At 46.3% G+C, this 20352-nt stretch overlaps 1 protein-coding gene across 20 annotated transcripts in view; it reads right to left on the bottom strand.

Moving 5' to 3' along the window:
• RIMBP2 (RIMS binding protein 2) overlaps window positions 1–20352 on the bottom strand; it is a 296295-nt gene that overhangs the window by 51311 nt on the left and 224632 nt on the right. For 14 of the 20 annotated variants that reach the window (XM_028709315.2, XM_077920566.1, XM_077920567.1 and 11 more), the window contains 3 exons: window positions 17927–17947; window positions 13969–14173; window positions 2197–2348 (listed from right to left, as the gene is read on the bottom strand). In XM_028709315.2, the coding sequence (XP_028565148.2) occupies window positions 2197–2348; window positions 13969–14173; window positions 17927–17947 (378 nt within the window). The remainder of the gene's footprint in view (window positions 1–2196; window positions 2349–13968; window positions 14174–17926; window positions 17948–20352) is intronic. The other 6 variants (XM_077920565.1, XM_077920570.1, XM_028709316.2 and 3 more) reach the window with 1 other exon arrangement.

The following is a 20352-nucleotide window of genomic DNA, read 5'->3' as shown; positions in this document are numbered from 1 at the left end:
ATGCTTTTGAATTATGGTGCTGGAGGAGACTCTTGAGAGTCCCATGGACTGCAAGAAGATCAAACCTATCTATTCTGAAGGAAATCAGCCCTGAGTGCTCACTGGAAGGACAGATCGTGAAGCTGAGGCTCCAAGACTTTGGCCACCTCAGGAGAAGAGAAGACTCCCTGGAAAAGACCCTGATGTTGGGAAAGATGGAGGGCACAAGGTGAAGGGGACGACAGAGGACGAGATGGTTGGATAGTGTTCTCGAAGCTACCAACATGAGTTTGACCAGACTGCGGGAGGCAGTGGAAGACAGGAGTGCCTGGCGTGCTCTGGTCCACGGGGTCACAAAGAGTTTGACACGACTAAACGACTAAACAACAACAACAACAACAAAGTGTGTATAGAAGGTATGCACACTTTTACCCCATTCATGTCAAACAGTCCAACCTGATGTGTCTGCAAAGGAACAATCTGAACTCTTAAGCTGCACTCTGCAAGAGGGGCTTGTGATTGACACCTTTTGAATTTGGATCAAAATGCAAACACTACTGGGATTGGCTCCACTTGGGAGTGGAGCTGATTCCTGATGTAAGTGGGGTGCGTGTTGTTAATTCAAGTATCAAGTACCATACAAAGTAAAGTGAAAGGTGAATGCATATGTGCATAAACACATACAAGAGCATTTCTTTTAAAATGTTGGGATGGGTAGAAAAAAAAGAAAAGCACAGTGTAAACTTACCCCCATAAGCATGTCCTGACATTTCAATATCATTTTCTTATATCTTATTCAGAGTGTTTCCCCTCTAGCACCACTGCTGACATCATTATTTTAAAAACCAACAGAGCTGTGGTGTACCCTCTTCTTGGCTGTCTCCATTGACGCAAGGCTCCCTCTACATTATATATGTCTGGTTATCCAGCAATTAAAACAGGAAGAGGTCTAGAATCATTACAGGGGTAACTGCTCAGGTAACACCGGAGTGTTCAGACATAGCAACAGACCAAAGTTTTGCGTTTCTTGAGTGAGCAATGAGAATCAGCACTCCCTGCCCTCCCCTGCCCACCATGACTAAACTCCCCCTTGAGCCATGCCTGAGGTGAACAATTGTTTGTCATTTCACCAGAACCAGCAAATAATGGATACTACTTGCCCTGGATTTGATCCTAGGTTATGAGCCTAGTTTGCAGGGCAAGTGCAAAACCATAGTTCACTGGGTTGGACAAAATAGGGAATTTTGGTTCATCTCAAAAGGACTGGAGGGACATAAGAGGATAAGGGAGCAGGGGTGTGAGGAGAGGAGGAAGTCTGCTGTTTCCAAGGTGCCTCAATTTTTGTTTTAATAATAATGATGATGATGATGATGAATTTATACCCCACCCATCTGGCTGGGTTTCCCCAGCCACTCTAGGCAGCTTCCAACAAAATTTTAAAAATATAATAAAACATTCTGACTTTTGTTTGTACTCAACATGCAAACTTGACCATTTTCCTTGGGATTGGTGCACACAATCATCTTACCTACATCATGTATGGGGAACCTTTGGCCCTCCAGATGTTGCTAAACTCCCCTTAGCCCCAGCAAGCATGACCAAACGGAGAATACAGAGATTCTGAAGGACCTGAAAATTTGTTTATGTATGCCACAACTGCAGCCAGAATGGTATTTGCCCAGAGGTGGAAAGAGGATGCTGTACCAACCAAGGAAGAGTGGCTGATTAAACCAATGGATTATGCCGAAATGGCAGAATTAACAGGTGCAGTAAGAAATCAAGAGGGAGGAAAATGATTAAAGAGTGGGGAACATTTGTAGAATATCTAAAAAATTATGGGATGCAAGTAAGTGCATTAGTAGGGCTAACTTAAATCAAGCAATTAAAATTATTATCAAGACAAATTCTAGAATAACTAAAAAATGGAGTACAGTGGGAAATGAAGTGTTAAAAATTCAAATAAGAAACCACCAAAGGGGGGAAGTTTAATATGCATTTATATTGGAAGTATGTGATTGTAAGGCCTGTATCTGTAAATTTTTGAAAACTGAATGTGTGTGTGTGTGTGTGTGTGTGTGTGTGTGTGTGTGTGTGAAGAAACCTCTGGAGAGCCAAAGGTTCCTTAAGCCTGATCTATATCATGAGCCCTTCTTAACTAAAAACTAGTCCCAACAGTTGAAGAAGAGTCAGGTTTGTCCAAAGCCATTTTCAACTTACGTCTGATTCAAACCTGCATCTTGGGCTGCCAGATCGGGACCGGGACAGGAAAGTTGGCTTGATGGACAATTGCTCTGGTTTGTCACCGGATAGTTGTAGGGGTCGTATGAACTCTGAGATCACACAGTGGCCTCCTGAGGAGCTTTCATGACCTGTGTGAAAAAGAGAAAGGAAGTAACATCTCAGGAAACTGGCAGGTATAGTGGCAATCTTGCAGTAACACACAAATAATAATAATAATAATAATAATAATAATAATAATAATAATAATTATGTTCCAGCCCCCTTAGCTACTGATTTTAGATTACAGGGGTGGGCAGGACTCCTGAGCCCCCCATCTCTTGGCTTACCTCTGACAGCTGCCTATGTTACTTAGTCTTGGCTTACTTAGAACACCAAATCACATCTTTTGGACAGTTCCCATTACACAACCAGTGATGGGAGACAACTTCCCCTCCTTCCTAAGCATATCCATACACTAACATTGGCAACAGGATGTCCGTGGGCTCCGAAGAGGAACAGCTGTACCCCTAGAACCAACCCAGAGTCCAGAAAGGTGTATCAAGAGAGTGGTAGCTTGAACATATGAAGATTAGTGATGAATGAACTCCTCTCAGCTTGACTTAGAAATCAATCACCAATTATGAGTATTATTATTTTTTAAGAGAGAGCTTTGGAGGGAGCTAACATTTTCCCAAAAGGTATCAATTAGCTCATCATGTTGGCTACATGGTATTGAGTTGGTTTCAAATCCCATCTGCCTCTCCCAAATCCTGTACACCAGTTGCTTCCCACATGGAGCTCAAGGAACATCCCAAATGGGGATTCTTAAGGCTGCAATGTGCTGTTTCTGGCCTTCTGAACAAGATAAGGGAGCTGTCCAACAGCAATGGTGCTGAATGTCGAACAGGAGAGCAGCTGTTTAGGATGATTTGAGGAGGAAGGCAGATTGCAAAGGCCAATTCTCCTTGTTACTGTCCTATGGCATGGGTAGGCTGGATCCGGCCCAATCGTCTTCTAAATCCGGCCCCCAGACGGTCCGGGAATCAGCATGTTTTTACATGACTAGAATGTGCCCTTTTATTTAAAATGCATCTCTGGGTTATTTGTGGGGCATAGGAATTCATTCATCCCCCCCCATATAGTTTGGGCCCCCACAAGGTCTGAGGGACAGTGGACAGGCCCCCTGCTGAAAACGTTTGCTGACCCCTGTATGGCAATGAGTCCACCATATAGGTGGATGACAACAAATCAGGGAGCCCTGCTGTCTTTGCTTAGAATCATAGAATCATAGAGTTGGAAGAGACCACAAGGGCCATCGAGTCCAACCCCCTGCCAAGCAGTAAACACCATCGGAGCACTCCTGACATATGGTTGTCAAGCCTCTGCTTAAAGACCTCCAAAGAAGGAGACTCCACCACACTCCTTGGCAGCAAATTCCACTGTCCAACAGCTCTTACTGTCAGGAAGTTCTTCCTAATGTTTAGGTGGAATCTTCTTTCTTGTAATTTGGATCCATTGCTCCGTGTCCGCTTCTCTGGAGCAGCAGAAAATAACCTTTCTCCCTCCTCTATATGACATCCTTTTATATATTTGAACATGGCTATCATATCACCCCTTAACCTCCTCTTCTCCAGGCTAAACATGCCCAGCTCCCTTAGTCGTTCCTCATAAGGCATTGTTTCCAGACCTTTGACCATTTTGGTTGCCCTCCTCTGGACACGTTCCAGTTTGTCAGTGTCCTCCCCTCTATGCATTCCGCACATGAATTACAAGCCTTTGTGTTCACTTACATCTACTTGACACCACCACATCACTAGTGTGGCACCCTTCAACTGTTGCAGGACAACCCCTTTCATCAACCCTCCAACAGGTGGAGTCCAAATAACATCTGGAGAGTCAACCACATTGACTACCCTTGGATGACCTTATGTTATCACATTCACCCTGTGACCCCTAATTGGCTGAGAATGTGTGGAGAAGGAGAGAGAGAAGAAATGGTTCTAAAGGGGTAACAAAGACAGTCACAAACAAAATGGGGGGGGGTATGTTTGGGATTGTTGTTTTGAGGGCATTTCCAAAAAAACACAACTTTCATACCAAGAGCTGCCCAAACAGCATTTGACACACACCTTATTACTATTTTCATCTTCTCCCAGAAATTAATAGTCTATGTCTCTATGACATAGCTGCAGTCTACTTGCAGTATCTGCATGGTGCTAAGATAGACTTGAGTGTCTCTGAAACACAGCCATTTTGTTTTATAGCTGCCCTGAGAAATCGCTTCTACTGTAGGCAAAATGAAGGGCACTCCACAGGGCTAAAGAGTCCAGACCGCAGGGAGCCCTCCAGAACCAGATGCCATCTCTGCATAGATAAAGGCTGATGGCTCAAACTTCAGCGGGCAAGAAGGAAATGTTTGTGAATCTTAAGCAGGGGTGGGGGGATGGAGAGATAACTTGCAAAGGGTTGGTGTATCTGTCTCATTTTAACTTGCTCACATTTTGGACCATTTCACACATTGTGTGGCAGGGAAAGCTTAGCGCTGAAGTGGGCATGTAATTGCCAGGACTAGGTGGTGAACTCTGGCAAATTAACTGCTTACCACATGAAAAGAATGGCCGTAATAAGCCTCTCCACACATTCAAATTTAGGAGAGTACAATTAAAGTGGATCAAAGCTCTCTGTCACAAATCTACATCATGCATTTGAAGCTCATGGCTTCCCCTAAACCAGGGGTCTGCAACCTTTAAGACAAAAAGAGCCACTTGGACCGAAGGGAAAAAAAACTGGGAGCCGCAAAACCATTGTGACATTTAAAACAGTGGGGAGTGTCGGGGCACACAATGCACCTCCTCCCCTCGCTAGTATCCACCCCGGAGCTGCGGCAAAGGTGTAAAAGAGCCACATGCGGCTCCGGAGCCGTGGGTTGCTAACCCCTGCCCTAAACAATCCTGGGAGTGGTAGTGTGCCAAGTGTGCCAGAAACTGTGTCCTGTGATGGCTAAATTACAGTTCCCAGGATTCCCTGTGAGATGCCTAGTGTTTAAAATGTGTATTGAATGTGATTTAAATGTATGGTGTAGGTGTGAACCCAACAAATCCACTTTTTGCTGTTAGGGAAGTGATGGGGAAATGCATAAAGAAGGTATCAGATATATGATTGATTCATGGAAATGCATAACCGTAATCAAATCAGGACGCTCATTCTGGCATAACTGCCTTGCAAACAAATCAGAAAGAATGCTCAATAAAAAGCAGGCACCGTCTAATTCCCATGGAAGCTTTATACAAGAAAATCAGGATGAACACTTAATAAATGGGTCTTTTTCAGGCACCCGGAGATCTTTAAAGCATGGCTAAACAATGGGGGAAGGAGTAATGTAAGAATGGGGCACAAACATGTGTATCTCACTCAGGAAAGCCGGGATTAGCTCTCTATATATTTGGACACTAAACCTCGTTCTTTCTGGCTGGAAAGGGCTGTACCACAAGAAGGACTCTTCAGATTGGTCCTAAGTTTGCAGTTTGCATCAACACCTTGCACGATGGCATCACCACCTCCAGGCAACTGTTTTACAGCAAAGGGCATGACAGGAAGCATTGTATTGTCTATCTGCAATTAGTAGGGCTATGAAGCCCCACAACATGTAGTCTGGGCTAGGGAAGAAATGACAGGTGTAAGGCTCACCAGAGAGCAGAAAAGAGCAGGCAACAGCAAACTAATTTTTTGAACTGATTTCGAGTCAGAGACCTGGATGAGTCAGATATAAATTTTCACCCTGAACCATATGCACAGATCCAGGCTTTGAAAAGTAGACTGTAGACTATTTTAATTAAAAGGAAGGGGGAGGGAGGCAGAGAGGTTCGGAGAGGATATTTGAGGATGTCAGCACCGTCCTAAATTGGCCGCTGTGGCTTTGCTACAGCTGCTGCTACTGCTGATATAATTAGGCTCCATTTGCTATTTTCTGCTTCCATATTTGCAGCTCCCAGGGAACAACAGTGTAGAGCAGAGGCAAACAGAGTACGGCACGTCCCTCCCTCCCCCCCCCTAAAAAAAGAACCCTTCTTCTTCAAAACGGCCATTTTGTAGACACAACTTGCTGCAGCATTTATAGATTTTGTCAAAAAGTCAAGGACCTAATTCCGCACCGGATGGGGTACGACCACCTTGTCAAAAAGCCCTGTGGAGTCCCAACACTTTGGTTAAAGAAGAAAATGCCCTTTCCCCCTCCTGCTTGTACACAAATATGGGTGCACCCTTTCCAAACTCACGTTTGTGGGTGTTTGGCCCAGAGGTGCTCTCAAGGCAGGCTTCCAGGGCCCTATTCACAAGACCCTGGTTAGCTACATTTTGAATTAAGTAAAAGAAGACACATTGCTATCTTAAAGAGGGAGTGGAGTACGACAAATAAGTCTAGAGCCTGACATTACTCAGGACTGCAATACCTCAAGGACCACCTCTCTCCATATGAACCGAGCCAGACCCTGCGATCATTGCCCGAGGCCATTATTCATGCTCCTCCTCCATGAGATGACTGAAGGGTCATTGGTTTGTTTTTGTTTTTATTATGTACAGTGGTACCTCGGGTTACAAACACCTTGGGTTACAAACACTTCAGGTTACAGACTCCGCTAACCCGGAAGTAGTACCTTGGGTTAAGAACTTTACCTCAGGATGAGCAGGCGGCAGCAGGAGGCCCCATTAGCTAAAGTGGTACCTCAGGTTAAGAATGGTTTCAGGTTAAGAACGGACCTCCAGAACGAATTAAGTTCGTAACCAGAGGTACCACTGTATTTTGTGTTTTTTTATGTTGTGATATCTACGGATGAAGAGTGGTATACAAATTTAATAAATAATAATAATTACTTAAGCGTACCACTGATTCAGTTTCTGCAAGGGATCTGCAGGAAATCTGCTAGTCAGCCCAAGTTCCCCAGATTCTGTTCTGAACCCCAGAAAGCATCTTGAAGCACATAAACAGCTGGCTTTCAGAGGCTGACGCCATGACTCATCCTCTGCAATTGGCTTTAATTATTCTGCATCACTGTAAACTGTGAGCACCATTCCTTCCCAGATGAAATCATCCCAGTCGCCTGAGCATATTTATCTAGACCAGGGGTGAAGAACCTTTATGACCCCCAGGGCTCACATCATTCCCTTGTGGGCAACTTTCTGAGGCCCATATGCTACTGGTGATGGGCAGAGAGCCCAAAGCAAAAGTGAGTGCAGCAAAGACATTTGTGTTGGCAAGGAAATGGGGCAATTGGCAGGCCCCCAGCTAGCTCCAGCCCACCAGCCAGTGTGCAGGTCAATCGCCAGTCCTTGTTGCAGCACCTGCAACCAACAGCTTCAGAAGCTGGGGCACGCAAGTCAGCAGAGATAACGTGCAAACAGAAGTAGAAGGAGAGGCTGTGTAAGCATATTTACAAGCAGTTTATTCAGCATACATCTGGACAAAAGGAAAACATGTCTGATCCCCTTCGTGTCCAAAGCAAGAACGCTAAAAGCGAAAGTTATACACAAACGGAAGTTCCCAGCAAGCTGTGCTGGAGTGTAAACAGGCATGTGACACACAACAATTATGCCTCTCCCTTAAGGTGGAATGGAATATTCTAACAATTTGTACACCAACCATTTTGTTTACACTCACACATGTCTGTCCATCCAGGTGAGCAAGAGGCATTGTCAGAATTCAAGGGCACATTCCAGTGAGGTGAAAACAAGGAGGGTATGAAATATGGGTGGTGGGGTGTGTGGGTTGGGGAGATGGGGTGCTCAATGGCAAATTTAGCCTTGTATGGAATGGCCCTAAGAACACAAGGCTCTCCTGGACTAGAAAGGCCCAACTAGTCCCACTCCCTGCTCTTACATTGAGCATCCCAATGCTTCTGGTAAACTTGGAAGCAGGACATGAGTGCAACAGTGCCCTCCTCAGTTGTAATTCCTAGAAACTGGTATTCAGCCATCTCCTAAATAAGGCCCAGGCAAGAGCCCCACGGAAAGCAAAAGTATTCACTAACAGAAAACACTGCAGTGTGGCAGACTCCTCAATTTAAAGGTCTCAGGGCACAAATTAGCCAGCAGCACTTAAAGAACATTTGCACAAAGTAATTCATACTGCTATTGATTGATCAATTATGGACTATTCTGAACGCCCAGGAGAGCGCATTAAACTGTCCTTGATATCTGATGAACAGAATATCCTACTGATTGGCTGTGCCAAGAAGATTGCTATCTTTTTACCCAGAACGGATTCCCAGTTGGCTGCAGCTGGAAGACTTGTGTGACTTTTCAAAGTGGATTTGGCTTGTACAATTTAATGCAACCTGACAAAGCTTTTTGTTTTTACATTTCCCACGTCCCAGCTCTGAACCCAAAGTGTGTTCACATGGCAACAGTCCATAATTCAGCTTTTCAGGTTCTGGAAGTTTGAAAAGATTGCTCCAACGCCCAGGAATGTCAAAGAAAAAATCTGATGAAAATACAGAGAGAAGCAGTAATTGCTGGTGTTTGCTCATTTGTCCCATGTCCACAATAAAAATCAGCCCAGCAAATGGATGTATGCTTTAATCTTTTTGTGACTCATTGCTGATTTTTTTGTTTTGAAATGTTTTCTTCTGATCATTTTATTCTATGCTAACTGCGTTGACTTTTTTTTTTTTTACAGCCAAGCGGTGTATAAACTTTCTGAAATAAAATACAGTCATACCTCGGGTTACAGAGGCTTCAGGTTGTGTTTTTTCAGGTTACGGACGCGCCAAATCCGGAAATACCAGTACAGGTTACTTCCACGTTTTGACGGTCGCGCATGTGCAGAAGCGCTAAATTGTGCTTTGCGCATGCGCAGAAGTGCCAAATAGCAACCTGTGCATGCGCACGCACGGTGCTGCGAGTTGCGAATGCTGCGGGTTGCGAACATGCTTCCCACACGGATCACGTTTGCAACCCGAGCGTCCACTGTAAATAAATACAAAATGGCACTTGCTGTTTTCATTTTCAGTCTACAAATGATACGCAATCATAATGGTTACTTTCCCACTTAAACTGTGCATATTTTGCATCGAAGTGAACAGCCTTTGCATTAAAATAAATAGTGTGGAAATAATTATGTCAATAATTACATTAAATTCATTAGCTGCAGAAATAATTAGGTAGATTCCATTAAACAGCAGACAGCGACTAACATAGTATTTGGCTGAAACCGAACTGCCATGAAGCAGAAACACTGCTGACTCTGGATAAAACAGGTTGGAAGGAAAATCTCTGCCTTCTTACATCCTTGCAAACACCAGCCCCAGCATCCCACCACATTCACCATCTGAGGCAGATGCTTCACTCTGTTTAATGTCAGAGCCGGTCCAGGTGATGGATGAGAGAAGAATGCTATGGAAGTTGGGCCCTTAGTTGCAAGGGTCCAACCTTTGCTCAGTGCAGGAATCCCGCAACTACAGCATCCCTGACAGAGAGTCTTCCAACCTCCACTTAGATACCTGCTGCAAGGCATTGTGTTTGGTCACCCTGGTAAATTCTATTTGAAGAGCAGGGTAAAAATCTATTAAATCCAAAGTGATGGTTGCTCAGATGGCTCAGATGGTTGCTCAGATGGTGGCATATGATCAGGAATATCTGTTGGGCGTTGGGTATGGCCCAGTAAGGTTTCCTTGTATACACAGAAGCAGGAATGTTTCCCACAAGCAGAATTTGGATTGAACAAGGTTGAGTTTAACAAAGTGCACCAAATCTGCTCAAAGACATCTGAAAGCAGTTCCCATAATTGCCAGGTGACCTAAACATGAATGAGGTTTGTTTCAGGGTAGAACTCTGGACGAGCTCATTCTCATGTGTGTGTGTTTTTAACTGTTTATAGACTCTTTGGGCCTTTAAAATGCACAATCATTGGGGGGAAATAAATCAAACTATTCACATTGCATTGTGTGTGTGACTGTTTTGATGCTTTCCACTGCGGTAGTTTGTAACGTTCTGAATGCTTAATTCCACCCCTGCCTCAACCCACAGAGGATGAACTTGAATTGAAACATGCACAGAACGAATTCATTTTGTAAAAGGGTGAGTGTTATCTGGAATTAGTTACTTTTCAGACAAATTGAATTTGGACTAGTTCCTTTTTAAAACGAGCCTTTCCAGGCTCTGCCCACGACTTCATATAAGGGTCAAGCCAGATACATGCACGTTTATTTAAACTCACCCAGAAATCCAATATCAGATGTCTGCTAGCTCTAAGGAAAATAATAGGGAAACTTCCTCAACTCACAACACACAGCTTTGTAGTTGAACTGGCAAGCGTTTGTTCAGTAATAAGCACATGCACATGTGACATCCGAATTGGCCCAACTTGCCAGCGCCAAGCCTCATCAGAGAGAGGGCAAGGGCCTGTGGGAGACAGAATTACGTGTGCAAATTGGCAGACTGGAATGGTTCCAAGTGTCCTCGGGTGACCCTCCAGCCAGCGATGCAGCTGTGACCTTTGGAAATTATTGATGCACTTAAAAGCAAGCTAAGGAGACGAGGCTCTGCTAGTTAGCAGTAGCTACAATTGGCAAGACAGAAAAGCCTCAGCCAAAGCCCCACCACCACCCCAAACGAACCAAACAAAAGCTTTTAGGCAGTAGCAGAGGAAGGGGGTGCGGTCTGCCCCGGGTGTCATCACTGAGGGGGGTGACAACATGACAAAAATATGAGGTTCCTTTTTTTAAAAAAATGGGCTCATGAAACTTTTTAGTTCAGTCAACAAACGTAACGAAATGCGGCTGGCACTGGGTGCCACACTGCGGAGGCTGGCACTTACTGCGGGGCCTGCAGTGTGGCCCAGCCACATGTCTCTCCTGGGAGTGACGTTGGGGCTTGGGCTCCTGTGGGCTCCGCGTTGCCTGAAATGGCAGCGTGGGACTTGCGCCTGCCCTCCGCCTCTCCCTCAGCAGCCCTACAGCAGGACCGCACCCGAGCGGCTAGCTACGCCGCTTTTAGGTGATGGTTTAGGAAATGTATGACTTAAGGAACACTGCAATCAGCAAGGCAAGAGAAAGTAGAAGTGGGAACAGAGGGAACGATGACCCTGCAATGTTCCTCTTCAATTTCTAGATTATTGTCAGGTGTGCGTGCAGGAGCCAGGCCCTGTGACCAATAAGACTTTGCAGGACTGGGGCCTTCCTAAGTTTGTTCTGGAGAGGCAAGGCGCAGCCACACAGGCGAGGCTGATTGGTAACTCACAGCACCTGGTGGCAAGAGCCTTGAAGGGATATAAGGTCAGCATTTCCCTTTGGCTCTTTGCCACAGCAACACACTTCCTGCCTTCCTGTGTTTGACTCCTTGATCCTCGGACCCTTGACTTCGTGACCCCTTGCTTCCTGACCCTTGGCTTCTTGACTCCCGGCTCTCTGACCCTTGGACTTCCTGACTCCTGGCTTCTGGACTCCCGTTCCTGCTCCCACCCCACCATCTTGCCCCCGGTCCCGACATCCCCAGCCGGGACTTTGATCGCCCATGAACCGGACCATGACAATTATAATACTTCCTCTGGTTCCTTAAAATGCAAAGGGAATAGACAACTGCAAATTTTACACTGGGCTGGGGGGGGGCTTTTCCAGCTCAAGGGCCACCCCCCGGGGGGGGGGGGACATGGCAAGGGACATGCACCACTGGTGGGTGGAACAATGAATGCTAATTTTTACCTTTGTGCTACTTTGTACACACATTCGCACACCCCTTTCTACCTGTCCTCCATCCAGTCAAGCAAGGCATGATCAGAGCTCAAGGGCACAGCCCAGCCTCTTACCATTCACACAAACAACTGTTTCCCTTGACGTCTGAAGTGGTACATTTCAAAGAACACACGACTGTTCTCAAGAAGGAAAACTGATTCACTCAACTTCATTGAGCGTCTCTTGGCTGCTACGGATGCAATGACATGATCTGGTGTTACGTGAATGGACAGTAGGGTTCTGGGTCTGACTTTACAGATAACATTTCTCTGTCGGAAGGGCGATCAGAGAATAGTTCTCCATCAGAAGGAACCCTCTATTTGAAGGACTGGTTTAAAGAGAAAGCGCCTTAAGGGAGAGGAGCAAGAGAATTGAATTGCCCATGAACTACGTGTAAGCACCCAGGCAGCAGAACCCAGGCAGAATTAAATTATTATTATTGATAAACAACTACCTGACATTCAGAAGACATCTTAAGGCAGCCCTCTTCAGGGAAGTTTTTAATGAGTGATATTTTTAGTGTATTTTTGGTTTCTATGGAAGCCGCCCAGAGTGGCTGGGGAAACCCAGCCAGATGGGCGGGGTACAAATAATAAATTATTATTATTATTATTATTATTATTATTATTATTATTATTATTATTAACGAGCAGACAGAGATCACCTGGTCACAGTCTTCCTTCTCTATGATATGATATTTAAATTACAACAATTATTTGCATAATTAGGAAATTTATAATTTGCATAATAAAAATCAGAGGCACACATTTTATGCAAGCCTGCTTCCTCTTTTGTCCTCTTAGGTGGGGAATGCATTTGGGGGCGATGCTTCTATGTGGTCACCCTAATGAAAAACAAGGCACCCTAGGCTAATCCTGTCCCCACTCCATGACCCTCTTCCCCTTGCACACAGCAATCTTTCCCCACCCATCACTTGCCATTTTGTCTGGAATGGAAAGCTATGATTGGTGCTTGCCTTGAAAAGCAGAATTGCAGAATGGGGTCTGATTCTAGCTTCCAGTCCTGGTCCACTTAACATGGGGTTGAGAGAGGGAGAGGGAGACCTAAAAGCTGAATTCCATCAACTTCGTCATGCTGCCTGGTGTAAGGGAAGGAGGGAGGGAGCAGCTCTGGTCTGTTTGTTCATGACGTATAGCCTTCCTCAGTCTGATGTCCATAGGATGCTGTTGGCCTACAGCTCCCATTGTCACTGACCATTCACCCTGCTGCTGGTGCTGATGGGAGTCGAAGGACTCCAGGCTGGGGAAATGCCAAACTATGGTTTGGCATTATATATGAACCACTCGTCGATATTCCGAAACACATGATGGCATTGATTTGTTCTAGCTTCCGGTACTACAGTGGTAAAGGTAAAGGTAAAGGTACCCCTGCCCGTACGGGCCAGTCTTGACAGACTCTAGGGTTGTGCGCCCATCTCACTCAAGAGGCCGGGGGCCAGCGCTGTCCGGAGACACTTCCGGGTCACGTGGCCAGCGTGACAAGCTGCATCTGGCGAGCCAACGCAGCACACGGAAACACTGTTTACCTTCCCGCCAGTAAGCGGTCCCTATTTATCTACTTGCACCCGGGGGTGCTTTCGAACTGCTAGGTTGGCAGGCGCTGGGACCGAGCAGTGGGAGCGCACCCCGCTGCGGGGATTCGAACCGCCGACCTTGCGATCGGCAAGCCCTAGGCGCTGAGGCTTTTACCCACAGCGCCACCCGCGTCCCGCTACAGTGGTACTACAGTGGTACCTCGGGTTAAGTACTTAATTCATTCCAGAGGTCCATTCTTAACCTGAAACTGTTCTTAACCTGAAGCACCACTTTAGCTAATGGGGCCTCCTGCTGCTGCCGCACCGCCGGAGCCCGATTTCTGTTCTTATCCTGAAGCAAAGTTCTTAGCCTGAAGCACTATTTCTGGGTTAGCGGAGTCTGTAACCTGAAGCGTCTGTAACCTGAAGCGTATGTAACCCGAGGTATCACTGTATTCCAGAAATGGGCAGATCTTTCTAGACATTCTATGGACCAAAGCACTCGGCTCTTACCTTTGCCTAAGGATGTGGCAATTCCGTTCATGAACTGGGACAGGGATTTGCTAGGTGAGCCAGGGATATCCGTGGATGCCAACGAGTTACTCGTCAGGAGATCAATCTTCCCAGCTTGCTGCCGAAACCTTTCCAGTTCCTTGGAGAGGAGGTTAAATTGCTCGCCTTGCGTCCGACATTTCTCCTCTAGCTCACGGACCTTAGCCTGGGCAAAGGGAGAACACCAAAACTGAGATCACGGCACGTGGGGTCACAACATTTGGAGATAACATGTTGTGGCTTTTCCCTTGGGGTGGGCAGGGTGCTGGCATATTCACATGGGAATAGGGAATCAAGGAGCTGGTGTGACCCCCATTTAACTCCCCCCTATTCTTATGGCTATTAGATGAGCCACCATGGGGTGCATAGGATGGTATAGGATTGTACTCTCAATGGATAAAAGAATGAATTCTGATGGGCTGTGGAATCTGGATCTACACACTGGTGCAGAGTTTTGGGGTGTTTTGTTTTGGCACACAGAGCCCTGGTTATAAGGAACTGCCTTCAGAACAAAGGAGGGAAAGGGCCCATTTGGTCAAGAAGTCTCTTCCCTCAAGAGACCAGGGTATCCCAACCCTGTGAACTTAGGCCAGGCATAGGCAAACTTGGCCCTCCAGATGTTTTGAGACTACAATTCCCATCATCCCTGACCACTGCGTCCTGTTAGCTAGGGATGATGGGAGTTGTAGTCCCAAAACATCTGGAGGGCCGAATTTGCCTATGCCTGACTTAGGCACTTAAGTTCCAGGAAGCGAACTGGGTTTCCATAAAAGCAAAGGATATGCTAAGCTGTTGTTAGGCTACAGCCCTGCCAGCAAAGCTGATTGCTGGATGCCAGATCCACCACGAAGAGGCAATCTGGTTGCACCATTAAGCACCTAGATTGCTGCTCACCATGCCACTGTGCACAGAAAGAGAAGGGCGAACTTATAAACTGTGGTTTGGGCATGTGGTGAAGCAACCAGGTTCTACTGTGAAATCAACGCTTAATGGAATTTACTCTCACAACTTCATGCAGATTAGAATTCTCTGTGTTTGCTAGCCATTGCAAAGGCTGCAATCCTAACTCCATTTACCTGGGAGTAAGCCCCATTGAATTCAACTGGATTTACTTCTGAGTAGACTTTGTCAGGATTGAGCTGTAAGCATGGTCCTTTTATTAGATTACTGGTTTGCCGGGGGTTGGATTAAATGACCCTCAGGGTTCATTCCATCTCTACAATTCTATGATTCTATGCTCAGGAAGAGGACATCCAGAGGTTGAGGTCAGATAAGAGGAGGATTATATCCCCATTATGCCTCACTTTCAAGGGTGTCTGGCTGTTGGAGTGCTTGATTAAGATTTTGATGTCTATGAGGCCTTTATTACAGTCACCACTTGCCAGTCACCCACCACACCATTTCCCAAAACAATGCCATGAATTGGCCCTAACAGAACATATTCAAGAGTCCACACTCCAGAAAATGCTCAATAGCCCCCTTTTTAAAACAAACAATGAATGAATAACTTCCAGATGTTGCTGAATTGCTTTGTTCAATAATTCTAGTTGGAACATTGGCTACCCTCCCCTGGTTTACCCAGCCAGTCAAAGCTGTGGCTGCTGTCACATACTGACAGCTTCTAGGAGCCACAAGTGAGGGTCTAGTGCAGGGTGGGGACCAAAGGTGGCAAACTACCCCAGAAGGAGCATGACAGGGGAAGCGTCACTTCCCTAACAGCCCCCACACCCCACCACATGGTACACACCCAAAAAACCTGATCTTTCCACAAGATCAGCCTTTCTTTCCACTTTGAGTCATTTTGCCTGAGGTGTGTTGAGGCAGGGCAAGCGTTGAATGAGGGGAAGAGTTTCCCATGGATGGGCTTCCCCTTTGGAAATCTAGGGCAGACATTAAAACCTGGAACAAAGCATCTACTTTAGGATAGTCACAATTGATGCAGAAGCAGGCAAAACAGCTGCAGGAGAAGCAACTTCCTGGGTGGAATTTCTGAATTGAGACTCACTCCAACTTTGGATTCAATGGACTGTGGAGGCTGTTAGGCCAAAATTTATTCCCCCTCCCTGACAAAGTAGCTCAGCACTGTCTCCTTTGAGGGTTGGTGGCCCACCAGGGTGTCTGATAAGGCATCTTTCCCATCTCACCAACTTCATGAGATCTTTTTTTTTTTAATTAGAGATGCCAGGGATTGAACCTGGAATGGTTTTTCCCACAAAGCATGGGCTCTGCCACTGAGTTGTGGTCCTGCTCCTAAGTCAGGGGTGGGGAACCTGTGGCCTTCCAGATGTTAATGAACTTCCACCACCCCCTGACTGTTGGTCATTTTGGATGGGAGTTGGAATCCCACAACATCTGGAGGGCCACAGGTCCCCCATCTCTGCTCTATGGGAAGCTAAAGCTCTTTCCCTAGATATGGAATGAAGAACTTGAGGCCTCCAAGTTACAGTTTGACATCATCAGCCTCAGCTGGCATGGCCAAATATCAGGGGAGGTGGAAGGTGGAGTCTGGTAGCACCTGCATGATCTCAAGTTCCACATCCCTAACTTCATCCTTTGGAGTATACAAAGATCTTTGCATGTATTATCTCAGTAATACTTATGTCAATCTTGTAAGGTAAATCATCAATATTAATTCCATGTTTTCTTCTGGATATAATTTTTTCCTCACTGCAGGTGACCTCCCTCCCTATCTAAGAGAATGGGCTGGAGACCAAGTCAGACTCTCTGTTCACAGTATTGACTGCTCTGACTGACAGCAGTTTTCCAGGGACTCGGGTAACGAGGGAGGCAACTTTACAGAGGATGGTTCTCCATCTGAGACAGTCAGAGAAAGCTCCTCTGGTCTGAAGGTGCCCTCTCTCTGAAGGGCTGTTCTGCCCAAGTCCTGTTTAAAGAGAAAGAATGCAGAACAGCAGGGCCTTGGAGTTGCCCAACAGTAGCGAGTACCAGGACGGCAGACTAAGGCTGCATGCATGCCACACATTTAAGGCACATTCTTTGCCTCAAAAGAATTCTTGGTACTGTAGTTGGTTGAGGGTTGCTGGGAACTGTAACTGTGATCTAAAGATAGTGTCTATGCAGCCTAAGCCTGCATATAGGGCACTAGATCACAGCCCTTTCCAAGTGAAAATGTACTATATCATTTAAAAATTTGCATCTGTATATATATAAATCACCATATGCACATTTTATGCAAACCTGCATCCTCTTCCATAGTGATGTGTAGGTGGGCCACCCTGGCAGAGTTTGACTCACTATCAGGCCCCAGTTACATGACACCATTCTGAAACAATGAGATAACCACGTCTTCTTATTTAGGGCTTGTCCAGACTTCTGCTTGTCCCGGGCCTTGAAAGAGGTTGTTCTGGCGTTTTGCCTTTTGTCCCTCCATTTCTCTCTGGAAAAATCTGCTCTTTAGCGATAAATCAGAACAAACAGCAAACCGCTGAAAACCCGATTGCTGTTTGTTCCGATTCAGTGCTAAAGATTGGGTTTCCCTGGGGGGGAAACAGAGGGGTGGATAAGCCCTTTGTCAACCAATCAGCTGGCCACGTAATCTGAATTCAGACAAATCCATACGCAACACCTGGAAGTTACTACTTTGCACGAAGCTTTTGAATCATTCTTACTGGGCATGCTCATAAATCGTAGCACTCAACATCAAAATGCAGGCTTGAGAGTATGATAGTAACAAAGCATTCTCTGTGCCAAGTTCACCAGGTAATACCACTGGCTTTGATTCACCTGGGTCCCCCAGTGGTATCTGGATCACTAACTAAACATGCTTTTGGAACAAGGGCTCTATTGCGGGGGCATTTCATGCAAAGGGGTGGGTGGGCAGTGTGCACTCATTTGGCTTTGGTGGGTGGAGTTGAGGGGGAGGGGGCAAAGAAGAGGTTTTATTTTCTGACCGAAATACCTGCATGCTGTCCAAGGTGTTCTGGATGAAGAGCAAAGCAATATACACAGAAACAAAAACAAGAAGACACAGGGAAGGGGAGGGGAAAGATGCAGAATAAAAGAAAGATCTTTAAAACAAAAAACCAAAAAAGCTGAACAACAACAACAGATTAGAACACACTTCTCTTTTCACACATTTCAAACCAACATATATATTGTGCGTATCTACGCCACGTGTTCAGACCCATTTCAAATATATCCTGGGAGCCGTAGTTTGGGTAAGAGTGCTTAGTGACCCTTTGTTTAAAGTCTGCAGACCCTCTGTGGAAGATTTTTCCCAATGCTTCAAGGGGCACACAGATGCAGCGATTCACTGCGAGGCAAGTCACCATGTTTCCCCAGAATGCCTCGGCTGGAAGACTGCCATATCATCATAGCACAGTGTCATTTCAATTGAGGCACTGCTGAAATCAAAAGACGGCAGCCCACACGGGGCTACCTGGGGTTGCAATATTTCCACCCCCTGCCAACGCTACATCCAGAACAACACTGGGATCACCCACACTTTTGATCGCTATTGTGTATAGTGTATACCAGTTAATTCCACCGGGGCTGAGAGCTTCTCCCATTGATCTGCAGCTGTGCCTTGCGGAAATCTGACCTTGCCCCCAATTGGAATCTTAACAGATGCGTGGAAAATACAAAGAGTTTTGCTTAACTGAGCTTCAACTCCAAAGTGTGGATGAGCCCACTGCGTCCAGCGGTGGAGCAAGCCAATCAGGTGCCTGAGGTTGCACGTGTGCCCTGCGCCCAGAGGCGGGGCCAGCTGCCCGCGGGGCAGGGCGGGGCCAGCCAGGACAGGACTCTCTGTGGGGCCTCTGAGTAGTCAGCCTGTCTCCTCCCCCTCAGCCGCCCTATAGCTGAGGGGGAGGAGGCAGGCGGACCGTTTGGAGCCGCTGCGTCACTCCCAGAAGAGATGTGTGGCTTGGGTGTGCTGCAAGCCCCACGGTAAGTGCCGCCCCACATTTTGTCACCCCCCTCAGTGGTGACACCCGGGGCAAACCGCCCCCACCGCACCACCTTCCTCCGCCCCTGACTGTGTCATGATGTAGTGTTCTTTTTTCACTGATTAAGGCATTTTGGTGGGAACAGGGCACTGCCCCAACTGCAGGCTGGTTTCAGCAGCTTCACGCCACTTGAAGTGGTGGGAAAAGCAAGAAGCATTTCAGGGGGTCAGGTAATGGTGGCCAGTAGGGTGGAAGGCAGGGAGGCCAGGAGCAGGTGGAACCAGAGCCAAGGACAGGCAAAGTCATTCCCATCCTCCTCCCTGCTGAGTTTCACAAAGGGCAAGACAGAGATTGAGGAGGAGGAATTCAGCAGGCAGGGCTACCTCCTCAACTGGATGCAAGTAAGGAGACAGCTGCGTGGGCTGGGGGTTAGATGCAAGCTGGCAGGGCAGTGACCCGTTTGCTTTAAGGGACCAGCCTTCACTGATGAGGAAGATGCCGCCTCCGTTGTTTTCATCGCTAAGCCTCTTGGCCTTGAGAATATTGCAACTCTCTCCTGCCCCTCAAGAAACCTTGCAAAATGCCACCCAGCAGTTGCAGCCTGCAAAAGCTCGAGGACATTCTTTACACAGTGCTGCACAAAGCAATTCGTTGAGTTTCTTGATAGGGAAATATGAGAGCGGAGCACAAGTTGGAAACTAGTTTTCCTTTTTCGAGAATGAGTAACGTAGATATGCCAACTGAGACATTTACCATACTCAAACGAAGAAAAGAAAAATGGCATGCATTAACAACAACCACACTGGCATACGTTTAGGGGAGGGGGAGATCAATAGTGCCGCTGATTAGCAATCGCAACAAGCCAATTAAATAAACACATGGGGGAAATTAATAAGCTCAAGGGCGATGTGAGATCAATAAGCAAATCACAAAGGGGAGAAGCAGCAGACAATCCAAGCGAAATTGGAATTTCAGGAAGGATAAATGACCTCTTCCTGGCTATAGCTGCTCCCTCCCAGCTTGATCAAACTCATTTCCTCTTGCATTTGCTAGGGGTTGGCTACCTTATATGATTTAGTTTTTTTAAAAAGCAATTTAAATACACTTGATGGTGGCAGTGAAATTGCAGAAATAACGTCTCACATGAAAACTCTTAAAGGAAGAAAAACCCAAAGCCTTGGCTGGCTCCTGGGGCTAGTGACATTGGTGACACTGGTTTTGCTCACAAGGCCCAAAACACCACAAAGGCATGTTGAATCCTTTACTCCCCCAGGATAAAGAGCAACAGAGGCTTTGGCAGGGACCCTTCTCCCTGCCCCATCCCAAGAAAATGCCGCTCCACCTGTTCCTTGCATTATTCATTTTGCTTCTGCGGTAGTGAAGCCTGCACTGTTTTAAAAAAGAACAACAGGAAGGCATTTGTTCTTTTGGTTCAAGA

Source organism: Podarcis muralis, chromosome 16 (genome assembly GCF_964188315.1).
Source record: "Podarcis muralis chromosome 16, rPodMur119.hap1.1, whole genome shotgun sequence".
Classification (NCBI taxonomy): domain Eukaryota; kingdom Metazoa; phylum Chordata; class Lepidosauria; order Squamata; family Lacertidae; genus Podarcis; species Podarcis muralis.
This window is presented reverse-complemented; position numbering and strand designations above follow the sequence as displayed.